At 39.2% G+C, this 23,794-nt stretch overlaps 3 protein-coding genes across 3 annotated transcripts; 1 reads left to right on the forward strand and 2 right to left on the reverse strand.

Moving 5' to 3' along the window:
* Positions 1 to 3,046: 3,046 nt before the first annotated feature.
* On the reverse strand, positions 3,047 to 3,931 carry LOC137942784 (uncharacterized). The gene has a single exon (XM_068788523.1). It carries the CDS (start codon positions 3,797 to 3,799, stop codon positions 3,170 to 3,172), a length of 630 nt encoding a protein of 209 aa, XP_068644624.1. The 5' UTR covers positions 3,800 to 3,931; the 3' UTR covers positions 3,047 to 3,169.
* A 5,673-nt stretch (positions 3,932 to 9,604) lies between these two features.
* On the reverse strand, positions 9,605 to 12,355 carry LOC137940818 (uncharacterized). Its single transcript, XM_068785945.1, has 2 exons — positions 12,147 to 12,355; positions 9,605 to 12,068 (listed from the first exon to the last, which is right to left on the reverse strand). The coding sequence occupies exon 2, from the start codon at positions 11,768 to 11,770 to the stop codon at positions 11,162 to 11,164; it is 609 nt and encodes a 202-aa protein (XP_068642046.1). The 5' UTR covers positions 11,771 to 12,068; positions 12,147 to 12,355; the 3' UTR covers positions 9,605 to 11,161.
* Positions 12,356 to 13,901: 1,546 nt separating this feature from the next.
* On the forward strand, positions 13,902 to 23,730 carry LOC137966218 (mediator of RNA polymerase II transcription subunit 33A-like). Its single transcript, XM_068812779.1, has 12 exons — positions 13,902 to 14,241; positions 15,221 to 15,331; positions 15,933 to 16,286; positions 17,121 to 17,437; positions 19,334 to 19,425; positions 19,522 to 19,834; positions 19,941 to 20,151; positions 20,244 to 20,358; positions 20,741 to 20,902; positions 20,989 to 21,652; positions 21,937 to 22,143; positions 22,249 to 23,730. The coding sequence occupies exons 1-12, from the start codon at positions 13,985 to 13,987 to the stop codon at positions 23,331 to 23,333; spliced, it is 3,888 nt and encodes a 1,295-aa protein (XP_068668880.1). The 5' UTR covers positions 13,902 to 13,984; the 3' UTR covers positions 23,334 to 23,730.
* The last annotated feature ends 64 nt before the right edge of the window (positions 23,731 to 23,794 follow it).

The following is a 23,794-nucleotide window of genomic DNA, read 5'->3' on the forward strand; positions in this document are numbered from 1 at the left end:
TTGACTTTGGCTTTGTGAAATTTCAGTCTTCGCATATGATTACGGAAAAATATTTAACTTTGACCGATTTACTTACAGTCAAAATGACTCTGATTACGTGTCGCCACGTCAATAATACAAAGTAGATGAATACATATTAAAGTCAACGATTAGTAGCTTAATCACGGTTTATTGAGCAGAGAGGTTTGGACAAACAGACGTGGGGCTCTGGACTTTTTGGCCGGTTTAGATTTGTTTTATATAGGTGGGCCCGGTTTTGTCGGCAGAAAAATTTTCTGTTGATGATTACCAATTGACCGCTGAGGTTAGACTTTTCAAAGCTTTGACTTATTGACTTTGACTAGTTGGGCCTTTCAGTCTTTCACACTGCAGTTTTGATTTTTATTTGAGTGCCGTTATTCCTTTATGGTTTGATAATATTGGTATGACATTTATAAACAACTAACTTTTTTAAAATTAAAATAAAATAGCAAGGCATCAAATAAATAATATATGACACTAAAAAATTATAAAAATATAAATTATTAAAACACTCGAAATGCATTTCTAGTAGAAATATATTTCCAATAACCATTAGTGCCTCATATTTCCTGAAAATATTTTTCTATCTAGAAATTCTTACAAGAAAAACTATATAATTTTCTAGGTAAGATTTTCAACTAAGATAGGTTGGAAAACTATATGGAATTTTTTTGAATAAGTAAATTGATGTTGTAATACTTTCAGCACACGGCAATTTTTTTATTTGATATTTTATTTTACTGAAAATTTACCATATAAGTATCGTAATGTATAAGATTGATTATTAATTTCTATTTATTTTCCTTTAAAAAGTACGTCTATTAAATTTTTCTTGAAATTTTCTAAAAAAATTCATGTAATTTTCTAGTGAAGCAGTAATATGATTTTATTTGAATTTTTCTTGGAAATGTATATCCTAGGAAAAGTATTTCTAGTTTTTCTAAGCCTTCCTTGGAATTTTACCTCATGATATTGCTATAGGGTCAATATTATTTTTCTCAAGACGTATCTCACGGAAGTCGCCCCGATTATCGACTCACATTGAAACACATCTAAAAAAATGTCAAATTGAAGGTAACACTAGATGAACAACACATCAAATTAAAGTGGCAAACAATACCCTAAACCTTAAAAGAGAAGGTTGACGGTGCCCCCCCCCTCAAAAAAAAAAAAAAAAATAGAACTTTCCTACAGGGGGACTTTTGCATCATTATATTGCTATAGGGCGAGTATTATTTTTCTTTAGACGTATCTAAATATAACACGGAAGTCACCCCGACTATCAACTCACATCTAAACACATCTCAAAAATTCTCATAGTGAAGGTAACAATGGATGAACAACAACACATCAAATTAACTCGCAAACAATACCCTAAACCCTAATAGAGAAGGTCGATGGTGAAGTGCACCCTTCTCCCACAAAAAAAAAAAAAAAGAACTTCCCTTAGGGGGGGCGACTTTTGCATCATGATATTGCTATAGGGCGAGTATTATTTTTCTTAAAGACGTATCTGAATATAACACGGAAGTCGCCCCGACTACCGACTCACATCGAAACACGTCTAAAAAAATCTCAAAGTGAAGGTAACACTAGATGAAAAATTAAAGTCGCAAACAATGCCCCAAACCCTAAGAGAGAAGGTCAATGGTGAAGTGCACCCCTCCCCACAAAAAAAAAAAGAAAAAAGAACTTCCCTATGGGGGAACTTTTGCATCATGATATTTATTTTTCTTAAGATGTATCTGAATATAGCACAGAAGTCGCCCCGACTATCGACTTACATTGAAACACGTCTCAAAAAATCTCAAAGTGAAGGTAACACTAGATGAACAACACATCAAATTAAAGTCTCAAACAATGCCCCAAACCCTAAGAGAGAAGGTCGATGGTGAAGTGCACCCATCCCCCACAAAAAAAAAAAAAAAGCTTCCCTATGGGGGAGACTTTTACACCGTGATATGGTTAAGCGCGAGTATTATTTTTTTTAAGACGTAGCTGAATATAACACGGAAGTCGCCCTAACTATCGACTCACATCGAAACACGTCTCAAAAAATCTCATTAATCTTTAGTTATTTCCAAATAGGTAAGAGGTTGCTTTTGCTCCATCATCTCTAACCTAAGGAACCTCTTCTGTATATGTTTTTCAAGTCAGGATGGTAAGCTACACCTTTCAACTTCTCTCTGATTATGAACTCATAACTCATTTTCCAGCAATAAGTTTGCTTTTGCAAACTTCAGCCATCTAAATGGTCGTGATTTCTGCAATTTTTTTATCTGGTTGATTCTTAGAAGTCTTATTGAATTGAAACGTGAATGAGTAACGTGAAGGCAACTTCATACGTGCATGGGACTCGGCTAGCCTCTTACTTGCTTTGAAACATGAATGAAGAAACATAAAATTAATTAGGAAAATTTATGAGACAGAAAAACGATTGTTCATCGATGTGGGTCTCACATGAATGGATGGCTTTGATTCTATCTCATCTCACAGTTACGAATAATAATAATAATAATAATAATAATAATAATAAATAAATAAATAAATAAATAAATAATAACCATATTATAATAAACATAATTAAATATTTTTATTTAAAATTTTTAAATATAAATAAAAAATAACCAATTATATCATGATGAGTTACAATTAGTCCCACATCGGTTAACAAGGGTGATCGTGGGTATTATTTATATAGGTTTGTAAATTTTCCCTCTTGAACTAACTTTTGGGGCGGATTTAGGCAGGTTCATATCATCTGGTGTCAAAACCGTACCTTGACTGGTCAGGTGGCCTAGTCGATGGGCCCATACATCGGTTCCCTGCACGAGGACCTGCAGTTTAAAGGGGTAAGGTATGTGATAAGTCCCGATTAGACTGACATCGGTTAACAAAGGTGGTCTTGAGTGTTATTTATATGAGTTTGTAAACCTCCCCTCTTGAGCTAGTTTTGGGGCCGAGTCACGCATGTTCATATCGTATCACATTAGAATCATAATACTAGTAAAAAACTCTACTATAATCAATAACTCATATTTACATGAAGTTAAAGAAAAAAACCCAAAGCATAATCAGATAATAAAATATAAAATTATAAAAATTCTACATAATAAAATAAAGAGAAAAATAATCAAACTATTCGGGTTCACAACTTAGTATGGTGCCTGCACTCCTGTTTTCGGACCCTGAGATCCGGAATCCCGATCCCGTACTGGCACTCCGAAATCGCAACTACGTGTCGCTTGAAAATCCCCAGCACGTTGACACGACCGGGCACCCTCGTGTTCGCATCCACGTCGATCTCCCCAGCCATGATGTCGGCGATCAGCCTGCTCATGTCCGGCAGGAACTTGTCGGCCTCCACTGTCAAATCCACTCCGATGTTCTCCGACCCCCGGGAGGGGATGCTCCCGGGTACGATGTCGGCTTCTCCGACCGGAGTCCCGCGGTAGAGGACGACGCTTTTGCCGGGGTGGTGCTTGAAGCTGACGCGGTTAGGGTTGTAGACGTGTAAGCGGAGGTGGAGGGAGACGTTGAGGTTGATGGAGACAGCGGGGAGAGATAGGCGGGGAGCGACGCCGTCGACGGTGGCGGAGAGGACGGTCACCTGAGGGTCGCGGCGCTTGAAGACGGTGAAGGCAAGGATGAGGACGATGAGGAGGAAAGCGAGGAGGAGGAGGGAGAAGGCGAAGCAACAGGTGCAGAAGCGGCGGCGGCGGCGGCGGCTGCGGGGGTGGGGAGCCTTGGGGGCGGAGGGCTCGCCAGTTTCGGTCATGGCCGTGAAGGGGAGGAAGAGATGGGAAAGAAAGATGTGGTGGAGATTATAAAGGGAGTGCAATTAATGGGGGCGACCGACCAGCTGAATTGTCGAAGCAGAGAGAGAGAGAGAGAGATTAATAAATGGAGTTTATTTTTGAGTGTGGGAGTTGGATCGAATGGGAAGCTGGTAACTACTTTCTCTTTAAAGTGGGATCGAGTTGTTTGAGTAAGAATAAAGAGAAGAATTATTTCTTTTTCTTTTAGAAAAAAGAAAATACAAGGGATAATTTTTTTGGAATTAATTTTAAGGTTTCTAGGGTTTTATGAAGGGAAAAACCCTAATTTTATTTTGAGACATGGGTTAAAATATTTTTTTTTATCTCATGTTGGGGTGTGACTTATCCATGCATTCAAGAGAAGAGTTTTTTTTTTAATATTTTTATTATTTTTTGAAGAAAATATGTAATTTTAATATTTTTTTAATGCAGTAAGGTGAGCATGCACCTTCAAAGGGTAGACCCACCTTACTCTTTCTAGGGTACTTCCCCATAGTGTGAAAGTACCTTTGCTTTCATATCATATATTTCTACTTATTAATGATGAACAACTTAGATAAATGTTTTGCAAGATACTCTTATTGATAAGAATTGACTAAAGACCATGGTGATGTTGAGGTTGAGTAGGCCATGCAGTTGCCATCAACCATTAAGGAACAAGCTTTTGTAACAACTACCTGTCCTCGCACAGCTTTAAATGGCCCCCTTCCCCCTCCCCTAGTGTGCTCAAAGACAAAACCCTTTCCTACATGAGTTCAAAAGTGGAGGAAATTTTTTAATATTTATTCAATAGATAGAATGCACAGGACTCCAACAAGAAAAGGCACATGATTCCTCCTTTTGTCATTGGGTATATGACGAATAGAGGAGAGGGGAGGAGGCTGGTTTTGAGGTAGAGAAGGGGAGGGATACTGATAGGTCACGTGTAATGAGAATTTAAATACATACGAAAATATCCTCTTCGGGTGAGGATGTACCATAATTTAACTTAACAACAAAGGAACATCCTAAGGCCACTACCTGTAACCGACGCCTAACAAATGAAAGAATGGAAATGGACTCCTACCAGTAACCGACGCCTAACAAATGAAAGAATGGAAATGGACTCCTACCGAAATAAAATGTAACAAAAGGATAACATCAAACTTAAATTACTCCAACTGCTAAGACCCAGTCCCTGCACGCATGCATGCCACTACGTCGTTACGTTCTTTGCGTCTCCCGTCAACCTCCTCCCAAATATTTGGGATTTGGTTGGAAACTTCTAGCTGAACATCGTGGCTTATCAATACTACCCCCACCGGGTGGACACTTGTCCGCAAGGTCCACATCTGAAAATTGCTCAAGCAATGTCTGGTGCGTCTCCCATGTGGCCTCTTCTGCTGGCAGGTGTTTCCAAAAACCAAGTGTTCGTCTTCAAACTTCTTGCTTTTTTCTAACCCAGCGAGTATCCGGAATTTGCTGGGGCACAAGTACGACTGCTCCTTCATCAGTTATGGGCGGCAAGTCAGTAGAGGACTGTCAACGGCTAGCCAATACACCCAAAAGACCAATTTGTTAGGTGCGGAAAGCTACCGCATACAAGAGTGGATGAAACCACTCTGACACCCACCCCGCCTCTCACGGGATTCGAACGCGGGACATGGCGTGCCCAGCTCTGATACCATGACAGCGCCTAGCCAATACACCCAAAAGACCGATCTGTTAGGTGCGGAAAGCTACCGCCTACAAGAGTAGACAAAACCACTCTGACAAGGACAATGTACGTTCGCCAATAAATTTCTTTAAGAGAGAAATGTGGAAAACTAGGTGAATGTGAGCTCCCATTGGCAAATGTAGTTTGTATGCAACGACTCCAATTTTTTGTATCACAGGATATGACCCAAAAAATCGACTGGCAAGCTTTTGATGGGCACATTTAAAAACTGATTGTTGCCGATAAGGATGCAATCTGAGAAACACCATCTCACCTACTTCGAACGTGACATCTCTTCTCTTCTCATCAGCAGTTTGCTTCATGCGATTGCTGGAGGCTTCCAGATTGGCTTTGAGTTGTCGTAGTATTGCATCTCTAGTTATCAATTGCTCATCCACTTTGTTGACGGAAGAGAAACCGTTATTGTAAGGTGGGAATGAGGGGGGCCGATGCCCGGAATGGAGCATTCCCGTTGAAGCATGGTACGTCGTATTATACCATAACTAGGCCCAAGCAAGATAGGCACTCCACTTGCATGGCCATTGATGCACAAAGCACCGAAGATACTGCTCCACACAGCAGTTGACCACTTCCGTTTGGCCGTCGGTTTGCGGATACACTTGAAAAAATTCTTGCCAACATCTATCCACTACCACCAAGATTGTGTCCTTGCAGTTGGAAGTGGCAGTCCTTCTCTGGAGTCGAGTGTGATATCATCCCATACTTGGCACATAATGGGCAACGGTTGGAGAAGACCGGCAGGTGAGAGTGTTTCAGATTTCATTTTTTGGCATACTTCTCAGCGCTGGACGTATTCGTGGACTTCTTGATACATTTTAGGCCAATAAAACTGTTGAGCCAACCGTTTGAACGTTCGCAACACTCCTGAATGCCCCCCGATTTTTTGTGTTGTGAGCCTCATGTAGCAACTTTTTCCGTATCTCCCCTTGGGAAGGAATGAACACCCTGCCTTTGAAGTAGAATAACCCCTGTCGTTGTGTATATGGCCCTTCGGTTGGAGTCTTGGCCAACTGGGTGACTGACTGAATGTATGGATCTCCTGTGTATGCCTTCCGAACGTCATCCCACATGGTTACGGTAGGTACATGGAGGTGATGAAGGACTTGACTGTTGGGCTTGCGTGAGAGGGGGTTCGCTGCTAGATTTTCACGGCCTAGGCGATAAGTGATCTCGTAATCGTAGCCTAGCAATTTGGCTACCCATTTTTGCTGCTTTGGTGTTACCGAACGTTGTTCCAAAAAATATTTTAAGTTGCGTTGATCAGTTTGGATGAAGAACTTTTGTCCCAATAAATATGGTCGCCATACATGTATAGCCTCCACAATTGCAAGTATTTCTTTTGCATAAGTTGACCACGATTTTTTTGTAATTCCCAGTGCACGGCTCATAAAAGCGACGGGCTTGCCTTGTTGAGTTAAGACTGTGCCTATTCCTTCCCCGGCAACGTCTGTTTCTATGGTGAAGGACTCAATGAAATTGGGCATCTCCAAAACAGGTGTAGTGGTCATAGCTTGCTTAAGAGTCACAAAGGCTACTCCAGCTTCTTCGTTCCATCCGAACTGCCCTTTTCTTGAGGAGGTTGGTAAGGGGTAGAGCGATGATGCCATAATTCCGAACAAATTTCCTATAATATTCTGTCAAACCTAAAAAACCACATAATTGAGAAATATTAGTCGGTTGGAGCCACGCCACCATGGCTATAATTTTGTGATTATCGACCTTCACTCCTTGAGGCGTAACATTGTGTCCCAAATATTCTAACTCTCGTTGGCCGAATGCACACTTGTTGGCCTTGGCAAAAAATTGATGCTGCCTCAAAATCTCCAAGGTTTGTTTAACATGCACCACATGCCTATCCCAAGTAGAACTATATACGAGAATATCATCGAAGAAAACCAAAATAAACTTTCTAAGATAAGGTCAAAATATAGAGTTCATGATGGCTTGGAATGTAGAGGGTGCATCATAAAGGCCAAACGGCATCACTAAATATTCGTAATGACCATTGTGAGTATGGAAAGCAGTTTTGAGTATGTTGGAAGGATTTACTCTTATTTCCAGCCTTAGATCGAGCTTTGTAAAGTAGGATGAGCAGTGTAATTCGTCCAACATGTCGTCGACTGTCGGAATGGGAAACCGGTCCTTGATGGTGACGGTATTGAGTGCACGGTAGTCTGTGCAAAATCGCCAACTTCCGTCCTTTTTCTTCATCAATAATACTGGTGATGAAAACGAACTGGTGCTCAGACGAATGAGTCCAGGATTCAACATCTCATGAACTTGTTTTTCGATTTCTTCCTTCTGGAAATGGGCATATCGATACGTGCGTATATTAATTGGCTCGGTCCCCTCCTTGAGCGTAATGCAATGTTCTACTTCACGCACATGTGGTAGACTTGAGGCTCCTGGAACACATCCGCATATTCTTTCAGCAACCTCTGCATATCTTTCCGTTTATCATCAAGTGGTGAACCATGTGCCCAAGGCTGGTTGAACGTATACTGCAAACAATGCATGACCTTGGCGAAGCTCCTTCGTGAATTTGTTGGGTGAAGCAACCCGAATTGCTTGAACATCCACACCTTGTAGCCTTCGGTTTTGATTGTCCCAAATAAAATCCATGGTCAATTGTTTCCAGTTACAGACCACGGAACCAAGCATTTCAAGCCATTGCACACCAAGTACAAGAGACATGTTAGAGGCAGAAAAAAGGGTGAGGTAAAACTCGATGCCCTATAACTCCACTCGTACCTTATCGTAACGCCCTTGACACTTTAGTTTCTCTCCATTGGCCACTCGAACAGAAAATGCTTCCGTAGGAATGACTAGCAACTTGAGTAAGTTTGCTAAACGATCACTGATGAAATTGTGTGTCGACCCGTGGTCAACCAAAACCACCACTTCGTTAGGGCCCATTCTTGCTGTTATGTGCATGGTTTTTGGACCAATTCATCCCATTAATGCATGCAACGTGATTTCGGGTTCCATTTTAGGTTCCTATACTTCCCCTATATCTCTACCATGGTCTTCTTCCAACGTCTGCTGGTTAGTAATTTCTTCGCATACCACGTTACCTGCATGCCCCTCCAAGAGTAATAGTTGTGGCTTTTGACACCTATGCCCAGCTGTGAAGCGTTCATTGCAGTTGAAACAAAGACCTTGAGCCCTTCTCTTTTGCATTTATTCCCATGTTAAGCATCTGATTGGAACAGAAAGGGGCAACACGCGTGGTGTGTGGAAAAACTAGAGGAGTTCTTGTGGGTGGAATTCGTGTGAACCGTTGTTGCCGTGAAAGTTGCTCGTCTCGCATTCGTGCTAAATTAATAGCGTCCTTGAGGGATTGCAGCTTAAACATCCATATCCCATCCGAAATCTCAACTTTCAAACCTCCCATGAACGTCCCTACCAACGCCCTTTGCGTCCATCCACGCACCTCGTTGATGAGCTTCTCGAATTCACGTTGATAGTCTCTCAACATTTTGAGTTGCCTAATCCGTGAGAGAGCTTCATCAAAATCTTCACATCCCGATGGTCCGAAGCGAGCCCATAATTCCACTTCAAATTTTTCCCAAGAGATCACAAGTCCTTCTTCTTATAACGTCATGTGAAGCCATTGCCACCATTGGTTGGCTTCCCCTTCAAGGTGGTAAGCAGCCATGGGAACCTTTTGGTTCTCTGTAGTGCCCTGGTATTCAAAGAATTGTCCCACCCAATTGAACAATTCAGTTGGGTCATCCCTGAAAATCGTGGGAATTCCAACTTCGTCGTTTTGGTGGAGATGATCTGTCGACCCCAATCGTAGCCTTCTCAGTGATGGTTGTCGTGGTTGGGATTCTCTTGATTTGCGATCAACATACTCGAAAGTCGATTGATAGTTTCTTCCCTTCGCTGCAGTCCTTTCTGAACTACACCAAGTCTAGATTCCAATTGCTCGATACACTGCTTGTTAGTTCCCATTAGAAACTTGCTCTAATACCAATGATAGGTCCCGTGTAATGAGAATTTACATACTCACGAAAATATCCTCTTCAGTGAGGATGTACCACAGTTTAACTGAAATAATTTTTTTTTCTTCATTGATAATCCACGATTGCTTAAATAGCAGACCATATGCATGAAATTGAAAAACAGAGTAAGCCGAAAACAGAGGAAGATCCTAAGGCCACTACCAGTAACCGACGCCTAACAAATGAAATAATGGAAATGGACTCCACGTACTACCGAAATAACATGCAACAAAAGGATAACATCAAGCTTAAATTACTCCAACTGCTACGACCCAGTCCATGCACGTTGCTAAGACCCGGTCCCTGAACGCATGCATGCCATTACGTCGTTACGTTCTTTGCGTCTCCCGTCAACCTCCTCCCAAATATTTGGGATTTGGTTGGAAACTTCTAGCTGAACGTCGTGGCTTATCAAATAGGTTGATGCTCCTCTCCTCCCCCTTTTTGCACCAAGGGAGGATCCCTGGTCCTCCCCATTGTCAATGACAAGGTCAAGAAGCTCCTCTTGTCAACAGTTCCAAATGAGAGGGTATCTTCCCCCACCTATACAAGAGAGACATGCCTCCATAATACCCAACTTGATGTACACCACCCAGTGCCTTTGTTCTAATGCCTGAGACACAGTGCCTTCGACAAATAATCAGAAGACTGCTTCACCGAGCCAATCAAAGATATTACAAACTACCAAGGTCATTTCACTAGATCAATGCTTCAGTCATGACAAACCATAATGAGCAAAAGCTAATCAAAACTCAGAACTTGAACACCAGCTTGGTGAAGATCACAATAATGGTCATTGGAGTTCAGTAGGCACATTTTCTGCTGAACGTAACTGGGTTTTGTACAACATGAAACATACAAGAGAATCAAAGCCACAAAAAATGATGTCGAGCATGCTCGTGGCCGAATTTAAAACAATAGGATCACATAATTCTGATATGAACTTCACTCAAAGATCACAAACAATATGCTTCTCAGAACAGTTTGAAAGTCATTATCAGAATCCACTAAAAAAAATGTTTCCACGAACAGTTTGATGTGATTCTCAGAGTTCCAAAGAGAATGCAGCAATAGATTCAACTGACTGTTTCAACAACCAACCAAAATATATTTATTTGATTGACAGGTTCTATAATATGCAGCTCAGGTTCTGGAAATGATAACTACTCCCAATTTAGAGCAAACAACATTTCTCCTTTAATACATGACTGAGCCTTCTCATGAAACCTCCTGAACATTTTTCAAGCTCCTATTCTTCATAAGCAAGTCCAGGAATTACTGTACTCAAGATTATCTCAAGTGTGCAAATTTAGTGCACTGATCATCAAAGATAATCATACCTATTATGGAGCAGAGTATGTTTACTTTTGACGCATTTATTTCAAGAGTGTTGAACAATATAATAAGGAAATGGGACTTCAAAAGCCAACAGAATATATTCAAATTTGACAACAGACATGAAAGTAGAGACAAACTCAAGATCATACATCCCTGGACACCAAAATTTAGTAATAAATTACAATATTAAAGTATAAACGAGCCAAGCATATGTGGCTAATTCCATTCCCTTACTCTCCAGAACAAAATTTCATACTCACTTACAGCTTAGTCCTATATCTACATTCCATATTTGCAACAGTCTGATTCCAAACATCTAACAACAGATCACAATAACTATATGACACCATATGATGCTTAATGATTTTCATCACAGTTACCTTCCCTGAAATTCTTGTACTAGTTTGGACTTGCACCTGACCAGAGGTAACATCAGAATATGCATCAGAATTTGAGAGCAACCTGTCAGCCAACACTGTCAAGGTAACATTCATTTCCAGCGTCTCCTCTGAAAAAATCTCCCCTGCAGGAATCTCAGCCTCACCTATCTGCATTCCCCTGTAATATAGCAAAGCAACACTGTTTGTGTACTTGAAACTAGCAGGGTTAGGATTCTTTACAAGAATGTCCAAGTCAAGGGTCACATTTAAATCTAAACCCATGTTTGGGACATTCAAGGCAGCTTTCATGCTCTGTAGTTTCACAGATTTAATAGTGGTGATTGCATGTCTCGGCTTAAACACCGTTAATGCCAGAACTAAGATGATGAGAACAAAAATAAGAAAGACGGATACCCCAATCAAGACCTTTCTTCGCTTCCTTATCTTTGCTAAGTAGCTGCTACGGTCCTTAGTAGATGTGTAATCCATCAGGGAGTAAAAACTAAGCTCCTAATCCCACGAGAAGCAACTCATGATGATTCTCAAACACTCCAGAACCATAAGAAATAAGCTGAAACAAGGGAGTATTTTTTAATTTCGGAGAAGGTGAAGAAGAGATGACAGCCTCGTCTATAATAATGTTCCAAACTGCAAGCTTAAACCAGAGCTCAAAGCCTCAATCCAATACCACAAGAGAGTTGAGACGAACGCCAGATAAAAAACCAGACAGAGTAGGAAAAATCAGGATCTTGGAAGGCTGAGATATTAAAGATTCAAAAACTGGCACCTGCAAAATGAAGATCACAACCTCAAATCCTCCACAGCTGAACAAAAAACAGAAACCGAAAGGACTACAAAATCCTACATCGGGTGTCTGAAATAAATCGGTGGAAGTGGTGACAACTCTACAAAAGCTGTATAGACCCAGGAAAAAGCATCCATTTTGCAACTGCTCAGCCCACGAAATTTCTAAACGGACAGAGAGAAGAGAAAAGAAGACAAGGGGAGTTAAAGGGTAGGTCGATCGAGTTCCCAAATCAGAAATTCTCACCAACTCTTGACCGAAAAACGTACTTCTCTCTTCTTTATTGGCTTGATCTGAAGACTGAACGATGCCAGATGCTGCACGCTCGCGCTTAGAATAGAAAAAACACAACGCATAGATCACTTTCATGGTTTCATCCCGGAAAATAACAAAACTATAATCATCTCCTTGAAAAATCAATAATAGTATTCACCTCCTTGTTTCAATTTTTATTATAATTTACACTCTTTTCTTCTTGACCCCACTTCCTATTTTCTAATTGCGGTGGTCCCCGCATAACTTCGCTATCATACGCTCTGGAGCTCATCCTTAAACCGGCGTGCCCCCTCTGACGTCAGTATCATCTCGTCCCACGTTGCCCATGCCCCAGTGACAGCGAAAGAGTTACGCCAGTTCACGAGCGAGACAGAGTGGGGCCCATCGCGCTCAATGTAATCTGGGCCGTTTGATCGTATAAAAAATCTGACCGGTCTGGGTTATGCTGACCCCAAAAAATAAAAGCCATAGACAATAATGTTTCTTTTAAAAAAAGGCAACCGGACGTATCATAAATTTCTCCACTTTTATGTATTATTAATTATGTAGTTAAATAACATTTTTAATATAAATAAAAAGTCCATTAAATAAATTTTTTTATTTTTACTATGTATACATGTGGACCAACTTATGCAATTATACATACAATTATAATAAATACGATTAAATCTAATGTTTCATGTATTGTCTGTCGTCTATAAAGCTATATTTTTTACATTTTTATTCCACCCATGTATTATACGGCCTAGAATTTTAGGGCTCTCGATATGATGAACAATGTCGATATAAGCACAAATATAATAGCAAAGTTTATTTATTTGTTGCCTATATAGTGATGTGAGTCACATAAAATTACTTTTATGCATACTTATAAAAGAATTGCAATTTGATTCATGTCGAGGTTGTTTTATCGTCGGTAAAGTTTTAAGGAAGAATTGATTGATTTATTCAGTGATAATTTTAATTGGTAATTTTGAAGATATAATGACAAATATGTAATCACCATTAGAGTTCAATTATTCTATATTCAAGGAAGGGAAATAGATTAAAAAAATAATAAAAAATACGATAAAATATTTAATAAGAATTATTATAACCATTTAATATACAAAAATACATGCACTTAAATAATTAAGTGGTTATTTGGGTACATAATAAGCGCTATACGGGTTTTTTCCACTTCATAAATGGTAAAATGTAATTAGGTAAAATAATCTGAATATATATAATCAGATGAGAATTTTAATTTTATTATTTTATGTAATTATTTAAAAAATTAAAATTGGGTAGTCAGGTAGGATTAGAAAATCCTAATTCAAAGGTTAAAGTAAGTAATTAAACTAAAAAATAGAAAAGGATGACCGTTTCAAAGTTTGACCCGGCTTTAAATTGAAGAAAAACAGCCAAACCGAACCGGGTCGAGAATGAAACCGCTTTGACTCCGCTGTCGTCGTTCACATTAGCAGCTTTTTCCCACAGAATTTGTGGTGCCTACGATAGCCCCTTTCAAGCAGAGTGCACCGCAGTCCATTGCACACGTTAGCCTCGTCGTATTTCGATCTATAGCGCCCCTCGAGCTGGAACCTGCGGCTCTCGTCAGCCGTCTCTGCACGGGACAGCAGATGGATTTCGAGGATAGGGTGCTGGAGACGGTGAAATGGTGCGAGGAACGGCGGGAGCCGCCGCTGCTGTGGGCGATGGAGGTGACCAAATACGTGAGGCAGAACGGAAAGGAGTTGCCGAATCTCGAGGTAGGGCAGCTCTTGGTGTCGAAGCTGTGTTTTAGTTGGAACAATCCAACTTTGTGGAAGTTGCTAGAGCAAGGGGTGTGCTCTCGGTTGCTGTCGCCGCTCCATGTCCTCGCGCTTTTGACCGCCAAGTGAGTGGTCTTTGTTTTTGTTGTGCAGTGTTTACGCTTTTTACCTAGTGGTCAGTAACTTTAGGATATGATTAGCTTATGGTCTGTGTTTTTTTTTTTTTTTTTTATACGAGTGTGGAGCGGAGTGTTCGGGTTTTTATTTTTACGGAGAAGTGGTAAAAGCGTTGGAAGGGAGTTTATGACTTGAACGAAATCATTTACTGTTTTCTCGGATTATTTATTTCAATTTTTGGATTTCCAGTACTATTTCCTTGCTTAATTATGTTGAAACGGAGATTTGGAGTTTGCTAGGTAGTTAGAACTTAGAAGTCGTGGCTGATCTTTTCAGTACTACTTACTTTTGTGTTTGTCTATACTAATCTGGCAATCCTGAAGTGCTCAATGTGTCGACATATGCGCACATTGTACTCTGCAAGGTAGTTATAATTTAACTTTTTTACGTTCGTTAACCAGTTCGGTCTGATGAGAGTGGAAAGATGTCGGGTAAGTAACTGAGCTGTTCCTCTTAACTTCATAAATTTGTGCTTTTGGTGAGTCTGTTCTTTTCCTTTTCTGTGCTGGCGTTTTTTATCGTGTTGGTGATACCTTGTCATTGTTATTCTAAATTTTTTCCTTTTTCTGCCTTTGAAATTTTTTAGCGTATCTTAGATGTTATTGATTCATTGTGGGCTACACTAAATTATGTCTCCGTGCATATATTCCTTGATCTTTTTTCCCCCATATTTCCATACGATTCTTTTTTACTATTGTCATCAATAGGGAGAAAATATAGAGAAATAAAAAGCACATATTTTTGTTTTAAAATTTCTAGCACTGTTTAAACCACTACTTTTCAAATGTTCCAATTTTATTATATAATGCAGCTTTACTTTCTTTAGCATTATGCAATTTAATTTGAGTAAATATTTTCAGTTTCTCAACTTAGTGAATCTAATGTTAATTGTAATAAAGATATAGTAATCTCTAAAATGATTTTCAGGGTGCTTTCTCATCGGCGGAGCCAGCCAGAGGCCTATAGACTTTACCTTGAGCTTTTAAGCCGATATGCCCTTTCGTCTGCTTCGATGGGAGGTGATTCTTGTGAAGAAAAGTAAGTCCTTGCATCCAAATTTTTTCTTCTGTGTTGGCTTAATGTGGTAGGAACAAATCAAAGCTCTAGTTATGATGTTGGTTTTATTAAGGTGTTTTTGTCAATAATTTGTCTCTGATAAGTATACCTGGTTAGAAAGAGTGTGTAGAGCTCTTTTGAAAAAAAAGAGAAAAAGAGTGTGTATAGCTCTTTCAAAAAAAAAAGAGTGAGTAAAGCTCCTAAGTTGTTCACTATAAGCGATTTCTTTCATGCTAATGCAATGTAGCTAATGATAGCTTCCATGTACTTAAGGCAGTCAGTTTGATAACCTCCTTCTGTGAATAGTTTCAAACTAGAGTGATACAATAAAAAAGCAAAACATGGTTCTATCTAACTACTAATCAATCACTTAGCTAGTGACATTGATGGCTTGAATTACCAAGACATTGAGGGGGACATCATGTAATTTTGCTCACTGTTTCACTGCAAGTTGCTTATTTGCCGCCAGCCTAGGAGTTTATTCATAAAACCAGATTGCTTATCTTCTCTGAAAGTTTTATTAGTATGACTCATACTGGTCAATGTTGGTCTAACTATTTGCACTTGTTTACATCTATTGCAGGATTGTAAAAACTGTTGATGATGTTTTACAGATTTCTCATAGATATGGTGTCAATGTAACTGAAGTTGGACACGTAGCTATATTGTTTCTTTTTAGTGTGATTGTCAGTTTGATTGATAGTACATTAGAAGATTGGGGGTTGCAGTTCCCATCTGCCGACAAGTCTATAAGCTTGCATACAACTACTGGCCTCCTGGACATGGACGTAGACATGGGAGGCAATGCCATTGATAAAAGAAATGAACTCCGTGAACACTTAAGAAGAACAAATGCTTTTATGGCTATTGAGTTAGTGGGCAAACTTATGGAGAACAGAAAGGCCATGGTTTTACTTCGCCTTATTCATTTGAATATGTGAGAATTCCATCCCTGTTGCTTTTGTTCTTTCCATATAAATCTTCTTTCATCCCCTGCTGTACATTTACACAGATAAACGCACACAAAAACCTCATTCATAATCTGTTTTAGATGTGATTATATTAAAATTTTGTAGATTTTTAGTTGTGTTTATTTTTTTATTGATTAATTTTATTTTAGCCTAGGATCTTACAATCTTGTTATTCTCTAAATATACTTAGCAAATGTGATCCATATGATGTAGTTGGTCTTTTACATTGTGACCAGCTGTCATTGTTGGTTGTGATCAGACATTTTGTAGCATTTTAATCTGTCCCAGTGAATCAGAAGTACATTGATAGTTTTTTATTTTTATTTTTATTTTTATTTTTATATTGCCAATTGGGCAGTATTTCATCAGCTTCTATCATCTGCTTACCAACTTTTCCAGTAGATGGTATAACTGCATTTGGATTTAGAGGAAGAAGCTGATAATACTGTATTATGATGTACATTATCTTGTATAGGATAACAATCTAAATCTTAATATTATGATGTGCATTATCTTGTATAGGATAACAATCTAAAATTTGTATGTATTATATTGATTTTCCATATCAATAATTCCTTCTTTTTTGTAGTCTAGGTCTGTTTAAAATTGCTCTTGTATACCATATTCAGAACAACACCATTCATAGTTAATGTCTCTCTGTTACTGTTGGTGGCTAACTCATTGAAATTAGGCACTTTATTTGTTTTCTAAGTACAATTTCTGTTTTAAGTTTATCTATATTTTCCTTATCTTATATATTTGATAGGGTTTCTGATATAGGGATTCTTTTTAATCATTAGGCCTGAAAAGTTTAAGAGTCTGCTGGTCAGACTGCAGTTTCTAGATGCCCATAAACTAACTTCCCCAAATCTAAATTCTGCAAGTCAGCTTTTGGTAAGATTATCTTCAAATGTACAGAAAGCTTTGGCTTGGGAATATCAGTTGAACAAACGTGAGATGGTTGGCCTGCTGATTGATATTGGATCATGTAGCCTGGGAAATTTTAATAACTTTGGAGCTGATCGGACTACTTCATGGATCATGCTTGACATGTACATGGAAAGTACAATGGATGGGAAACAGTTACCTGCTTCATCTGCTATTGAAATACTTACAGGTCCGTTTTTTTAATTCCTTCTTTTGAATGTTGAGTACATATGCACTTATCCCCTCGTCCCCTTATCCCCCGGTGAAACTTGAACCCAAGGTCTCACACTAGAAAACCCCCATGTGATCATTGAGCCAAAGATCTGTTCTTTTAATTCTTATGTCTAATGTCAATGTCACCTATTCCTTAATTTTTTTTTTTTTTTTTTGCAATATGAAACAGAAAACTTCAACTTCACATCTTGATTCAAGTTGCATGAAAATAGGGACTTCTAAATGTTGAACTAGCATTGTTCTATTTTCTGATGCTGATGTTCTTATAACCACCCTACTTGGATTCTGGAGTTCCTTTTTGAAGATGTTACAAAACTATTCCCAAAACATTAACTGAAGCACAGAAAGTTCACATTGGAAATTTAAAAAGCAAGTTTATCTAGAAATCGTGTTTGTGGTTGAATCTTTCAGCATAACTTGTTTTGGAACAGAACGGAAAGGACCAATCATTTTGAGGAAAGTGAATTTGGTTTAAGTATTTTTTCTCATTTTGAATTCAATTTTTGTCTACTTGTCAAGTCATTGTTTCTTCTGTATTCATTCTGAGCTTTCTGAGTAATAAAAGCCTTCCACTATTTCGAAAATAAAACATTTTGATAGACACGAAGATTGCGAAGAACATTTGTATTTCAGGAAGGAGGTAGAAGTAACAGATGGCGCATGAGGCTACCTATTTTTGAATGAACTATTATTATTTATTTACTCACAGGGTTCATGGACGTTTTTTTTTTTTTTTTTTTTGGAGAACTGTAAGAATGGGGAATTCATTAAGAAGCTCTGAAGGGGAAAGAATTACAAAGATGGAAAGAGCAAGAGAAAAACAAAGAGAGCCTAATCAACCAAAACAAACTCTACAAAGGGCAAAGAAAGAAGACATGAAGTGCTTTACAGAGAATTGCTTATTCAAAAAGATATGATCTTTGTTATAAAAGAAATGAATTTCCATTTTTTGTGTTGAAGATTCTGGTGATTTCAATGAAGGTAAGAAAAAGTTCTAATTGTCATAATTTTTTTTTTTTTGAATGTTGAGTACATATGCTCTCTACACCCTGTAAACCTGGTGAGATTTGAACTTAAGACCTCATAATAAAAATCTCCCCAGTGGGCTTTGAGCCAAAGGCCTTAGTTAATGGCTCTGAAGGATTACATCAGCAAATGTGAATAACTGATAATTTCAAGCTTGTGTAGACTATAGTTGTAATGCCGAATTAGCAGTATATTTTTAGAAAGAAAAGGTTTACTATGGGCAAGTTTGCTGTACCGAAGTTTTGAGTTCTACTTTTACCAATTCTTAGAGGTTGGACATCTTAATTCATTAGGTTTAGTTATTTTTTCTTGATTTGTAACACTGGTGGCATATTTATGTCAACTGGCTATTTATCATTGATACATGGTGAAGACTATGTAGATTGTTTGCTTTTTGGAGCCTTAATGTCTGGGATAGATGAGATGTTTACGAGAGTATAGCATACTGCGTGTATATTGTGTATATGGTTTGAGTCTTTGAGGGTTCCATTTTATTTTAAAAACTATATGAGTATCCTTATTAAGAGTCATTTTTGCATACCTAGCAGGTCATATTTTTATATGAAGAAATTGTGCGTGTTCTCTAATATTTAATATTATAGTTGATACAACTATAATAAAATTAAAAGCATCGTTGTTGTTCTTTACAACTCACTTGTTGCTTATGTCAGTGTTTTTGTAATTTTTCTTTGTGCTGTTTATTTCTTTCTCAAATTATACAGTGTACCTTCCTTTTCATCTGTGGTTTTATCCACTTCAAGTTTGATAGATATTGTTGCCTAGTATTTTATATTACTAGTTCTAACTGCGGATAATTTCACAACAGTACTAACAAAAACCCTCAAAGTATTAAATCGGGCAACCTGGCAAGAGACCTTTCAAGCACTATGGATTTCAGCACTTCGGCTTGTACAACGAGTTGAGAACAAACCTGCATTATCCACTTAAATTTTATTGAACTTATCTTCTCTTTGGTGATCAATATTTCTTAATCTCTTCTATGCCATATCGCAGGAGAGAGAACCTCTGGAAGGACCAGTTCCACATCTTGATGCACGATTATGTGTTCTATTGTCAATTACTCCTTTGACTATTGCTCGTGTTGTGGAGGAAGATGATAATGATCTGGAGTATGATGCTAAAAGACGTGGACTGATATCTTCTCTTCAGGTTTTAGGACAGTTCTCTGGGCTTTTGCTGCCCCCTGCTTCTGTAGTTATTGCTGCTAATAATGCTGCATTAAAAGCTGCAAGCTTTGTTTCTAATTCCAAGAGTGGGGGTGATGGTTTGGGTGGTGTAAGTCACAGCAATTCTTCTGTTAAAACAGGTGTTCTATGTCAAGCTATCTTATATTCATTGTGTCTCTTCACTTAGTCTTATTTATTGGTTTTTGTACATTATTAATTTTCAATACAATATCTTTCATCTGACAGCTGGGACTATGCAACATCTCATAGTGGAAGCTTGCATTGCCAGAAAATTGATTGATACATCGGCATATTTTTGGCCGGGTTATGTCTCCCCATTTACAGTCTCCCAGACAGATCCATTGCCAGTTCCAGGATCTCCATGGTCAACATTTATGGAAGGAGCTCCATTAAATGGGCCCCTTAAAATTGCTTTAATAGCCACTCCTGCTTCAAGGTACTTCAGTTGTCTTTAGATCACATCTTGGTGGAGATTCGAGCACCACATATCTGTTAATTGTTATCTGTTTTTTACTGTGTTTGTCTAAGCTTGGCAGAGATTGAGAAATTATATCAGATTGCACTAAGTGCTTCAGATGAAGAAAAGACGGCTGCTGCTCAAGTTCTATGTGGTTCATCTCTCAGTCGTGGATGGAATATCCAGGTAGAAAAATACAGTTCTCTCTCCCAGGTTCTCATGGTCTGTTTAACATTTCTGTCTATTTAGATGTATCAATTTCTCTAGTCAGTTGCTGAATCATTAAGCCTTATTCTATGGGCTCAAGTCTATGCAAGCATATGAGACAATGTTTAAAGCCCAACCCAACCACAGATGCAGTGTGGGAACTGTGCCATGTCAAGTGGGTGCAGTACCTATGACCTTGAAGAAATTAGAGTAGAAAATCCTTTGTTTTGTCCTGAATTTTGTCTCACTGATTTTAGGACTAAAAGGAATTTTACATGTGTCAGTCACTGCAATAGAGTTTGGAATCATTCACCATTTATTTTATCTCTCTTTTCCCTGTCATGATTCATTTCATTTGCAGGAACATGCAGTTAAATATGCAGTCAAGCTTCTTTCTCCTCCTGTTCCCCCTGGTTTTTCTGGTCCTGCGAGTCATTTGGTTGCTTATATGTCCATGCTACGTGCTATATTACTGGGTTTATCTTCTTTTGATACTGTCCATATCCTCTCCTTATATGGTGTGGTAAGTGATTTGCCTCTTTGCATGCATCTGCTCTTCTTTGTGAACCTTCTTTCTTAATGTTTATCTTAATTAATCTACTCTGCCAGGTACCTGAAGTAGCAGCTTTATTGCTGCCACTTTGTGAGGGTTTGGGCTCCTTGGTCCCTACATCAAGTTATAAATCAAATATTGGTGATGAAACATCACCCTACAGTGTCTTCTCATGTGCTTTTCTCTTTCTTTTGCGCCTATGGAAGTTTTACAAACCTCATCATGAACATTACGTATCGGGCCAGGGTGGGGCAATGGAGTCTCTTCTTACTTTGGAGTATCTTCTATTGTTAAGGAATAGTCGTGTCTCTCCCCGCTTCAGTGTTTCAAGTGTCAAATCTCCAGATCAACCTGATACATCATCATTTCAGCCTATTTACATTGAATCATTTCCCAAGTTACGGGCGTGGTATAGTCAAAATCAGGCTTGCTTGGCTTCAACTCTTTCAGGTCTATCTAGTGGAAACCCTGTCCATCAAGTTGCAAATAAGATATTGGGTATGATTTATTGGAAAATGATGAAGGGTGGGACCGTGACAATTAATCCTCCAACATCTTCTGGTAGCAGTAAAAGTGGGTCCCCTATAAATGCGGGAGATGAATCTTACCAGAGGCCAATGCTTCCTGCCTGGGAGATTTTGGAAGCCATTCCATTTGTTCTCGAGGCAGTTTTAGCTGCCTATACCCATGGGGGGCTATCATCTCGTGACGTTACAACAGGTACCTTTCTCCATTTTTCCTTTTTAAAGTTTAAAACAAATACCTAAGGCCGTTTGGTCTAGTGGTATTCTCTTCACATCAGGTGCGTCAGGTTGCGAGTTCGAATCGCGCCACACCCCTCTCAAAAACAAAAACAAAACAAAAAAGTTTAAAATAAACATCTAGAGGGCTGTTTGCATTATGTTCTTGGCAAATACCATATTATTAGATTTTATTGAAATTAATTTGCAGGTTCATGTTTAACTTTTGATTAAATTTTTTTTGTTCTCTTGAGTTTTGCACAGGCTTAAGGGACCTTGTGGACTTCCTGCCTGCTTCGCTCGCAACTATTATAAGCTACTTTTCTGCAGAAGTAACTCGAGGTATTTGGAAACATGTCCAAATGAATGGTTCGGATTGGCCAAGCCCTGCTGTAAACCTTCTCTCTATTGAATCCGAAGTGAAAGAAATACTTGCTTCTGCTGGTGTTAACGTCTCTAGCCGATATGCAGGTTTGACTTTCAGGAATTTTTAAATCAAATTAGAAACCATTGATTAAATATTGTAAAGGCTTTAAATCTCTAATGAGTGTGAATCACAATTTTGTTGTGTTACAGGTGTTGTTCTGCCTGCAACACTTCCGTTGCCAATGGCTGCTCTAGTCAGTTTAACTATTACATTCAAACTTGATAAGAGCTTGGAGTACATCCATGGTGTCTCTGGACCTGCTTTGGAAAGTTGTTCATCAAGCTGTCCCTGGCCAAGTATGCTCATCGTTGGGTCTTTGTGGGCGCAAAAGGTGCGCCGTTGGCATGACTTTATAGTGGTATCATGTTGCCGTTCCTTCTTTAAAATGGACCATGAAGCGGTGGTTCAACTCCTCAGAAACTGCTTTGCCTCTTTTCTTGGGCCTCAGACTCTATCTAACACCTCCTCATTAGGCATAACAGGACTATTAGGATCCTCTGTCTTTGCCCGTGAGAAATGTGTTAGTGTGGCTCCAGGTCTCCTGTATATTCGCTCATGCAGGATGATTCACAACGTCCATTCTGTGAACAACGTGATACTGGAGCTGGTAGTTGAGCGGTCTCGGGAGTTGGCGTGTGGGTGGACCTGCTCTGGGCCTTTCCGTTTGAGAGCAAGTCATCCCTCACTAGCCTCTGCAGCTGCCCATGTAAAGGAGGTAGCATATATTGGCGCAAGTATGTTATGTTCTGCAGGTGGGATGCGGCTTGTGCACTTGCTATACCAAGAAACGATGCCCACATGGCTCCTGTCAGCAAGGGCAAAGTCAGGATCGACAGCCAGTGGACCAATTTCATGTATCCTTGAGGGTTATTCTATGGCATACTTGTTAGTTCTGTCTGGTTCTTTAGTATGGGGACTCGAGCGAACTACAGGTATTACCAGTGTATTCTCAAGGCGAGCTCGGGTGCTTGGGGCTCACATGGATTTCATTGCAGCGGCCATTGAAGGGAACATAATGCTAGGGTGTGACCCAGTTACCTGGAAGGCCTATGTCTCATGCTTTGTTGGCCTGGTAGTTACTTTTGCTCCGGCATGGATACCTGAGGTGAAACCGGAGACTCTGAAAAATGTCGCCAATGGACTGAGGGGGTGGCATGAGTGCGAGTTGGCTCTCTCCCTCCTTGAGCGAGGGGGCGAATCTGCCATTGGCTCTGTCGCGGAATTATTTATGTGAGTCCCATGTTTATGAGGTCTTCCATTGTATCTATAGTGTAGATATCTTAATGAGGTTTCTCTAGTAGGCAATTATTCAAGAACTGGTCCTTCGGCCTTGATTCAGCGGCCTTGTCTGCTGTGTCACCCACACCAGGTCGTTGGTCAAGTCTGACCAGTAATGGAGCTAATAAATTATAAAACGTTTACAATTTTGGTGACTAGTTAGAAGGCAAAACCAAATTGAAGTCATAAAGTTTTATACCTCTGATCTGGTTTTAAGCATCCTGTGAGATGTAACAAGTCTGTTGTAAATAGCAAATAGCAAATAGCAAATGGGTCAGAAATGAATATTTTGTGAGCAACTTTGCTGCACACAACAGGGGTGCCTGTATTAGAATTGAGTAGCTTTTTGCAAACGAAAGCAGTGTTTCTAGAATTCTTCTTCAAATAAGATTACTCCTGTGAGAACTCTCAATATCA

Source organism: Aristolochia californica, unplaced genomic scaffold, assembly GCF_029961685.1.
Source record: "Aristolochia californica isolate CCGP_79_NKW_82.1479 unplaced genomic scaffold, dmAriCali1.0.hap1 SCAF_10, whole genome shotgun sequence".
NCBI lineage: Eukaryota > Viridiplantae > Streptophyta > Magnoliopsida > Piperales > Aristolochiaceae > Aristolochia > Aristolochia californica.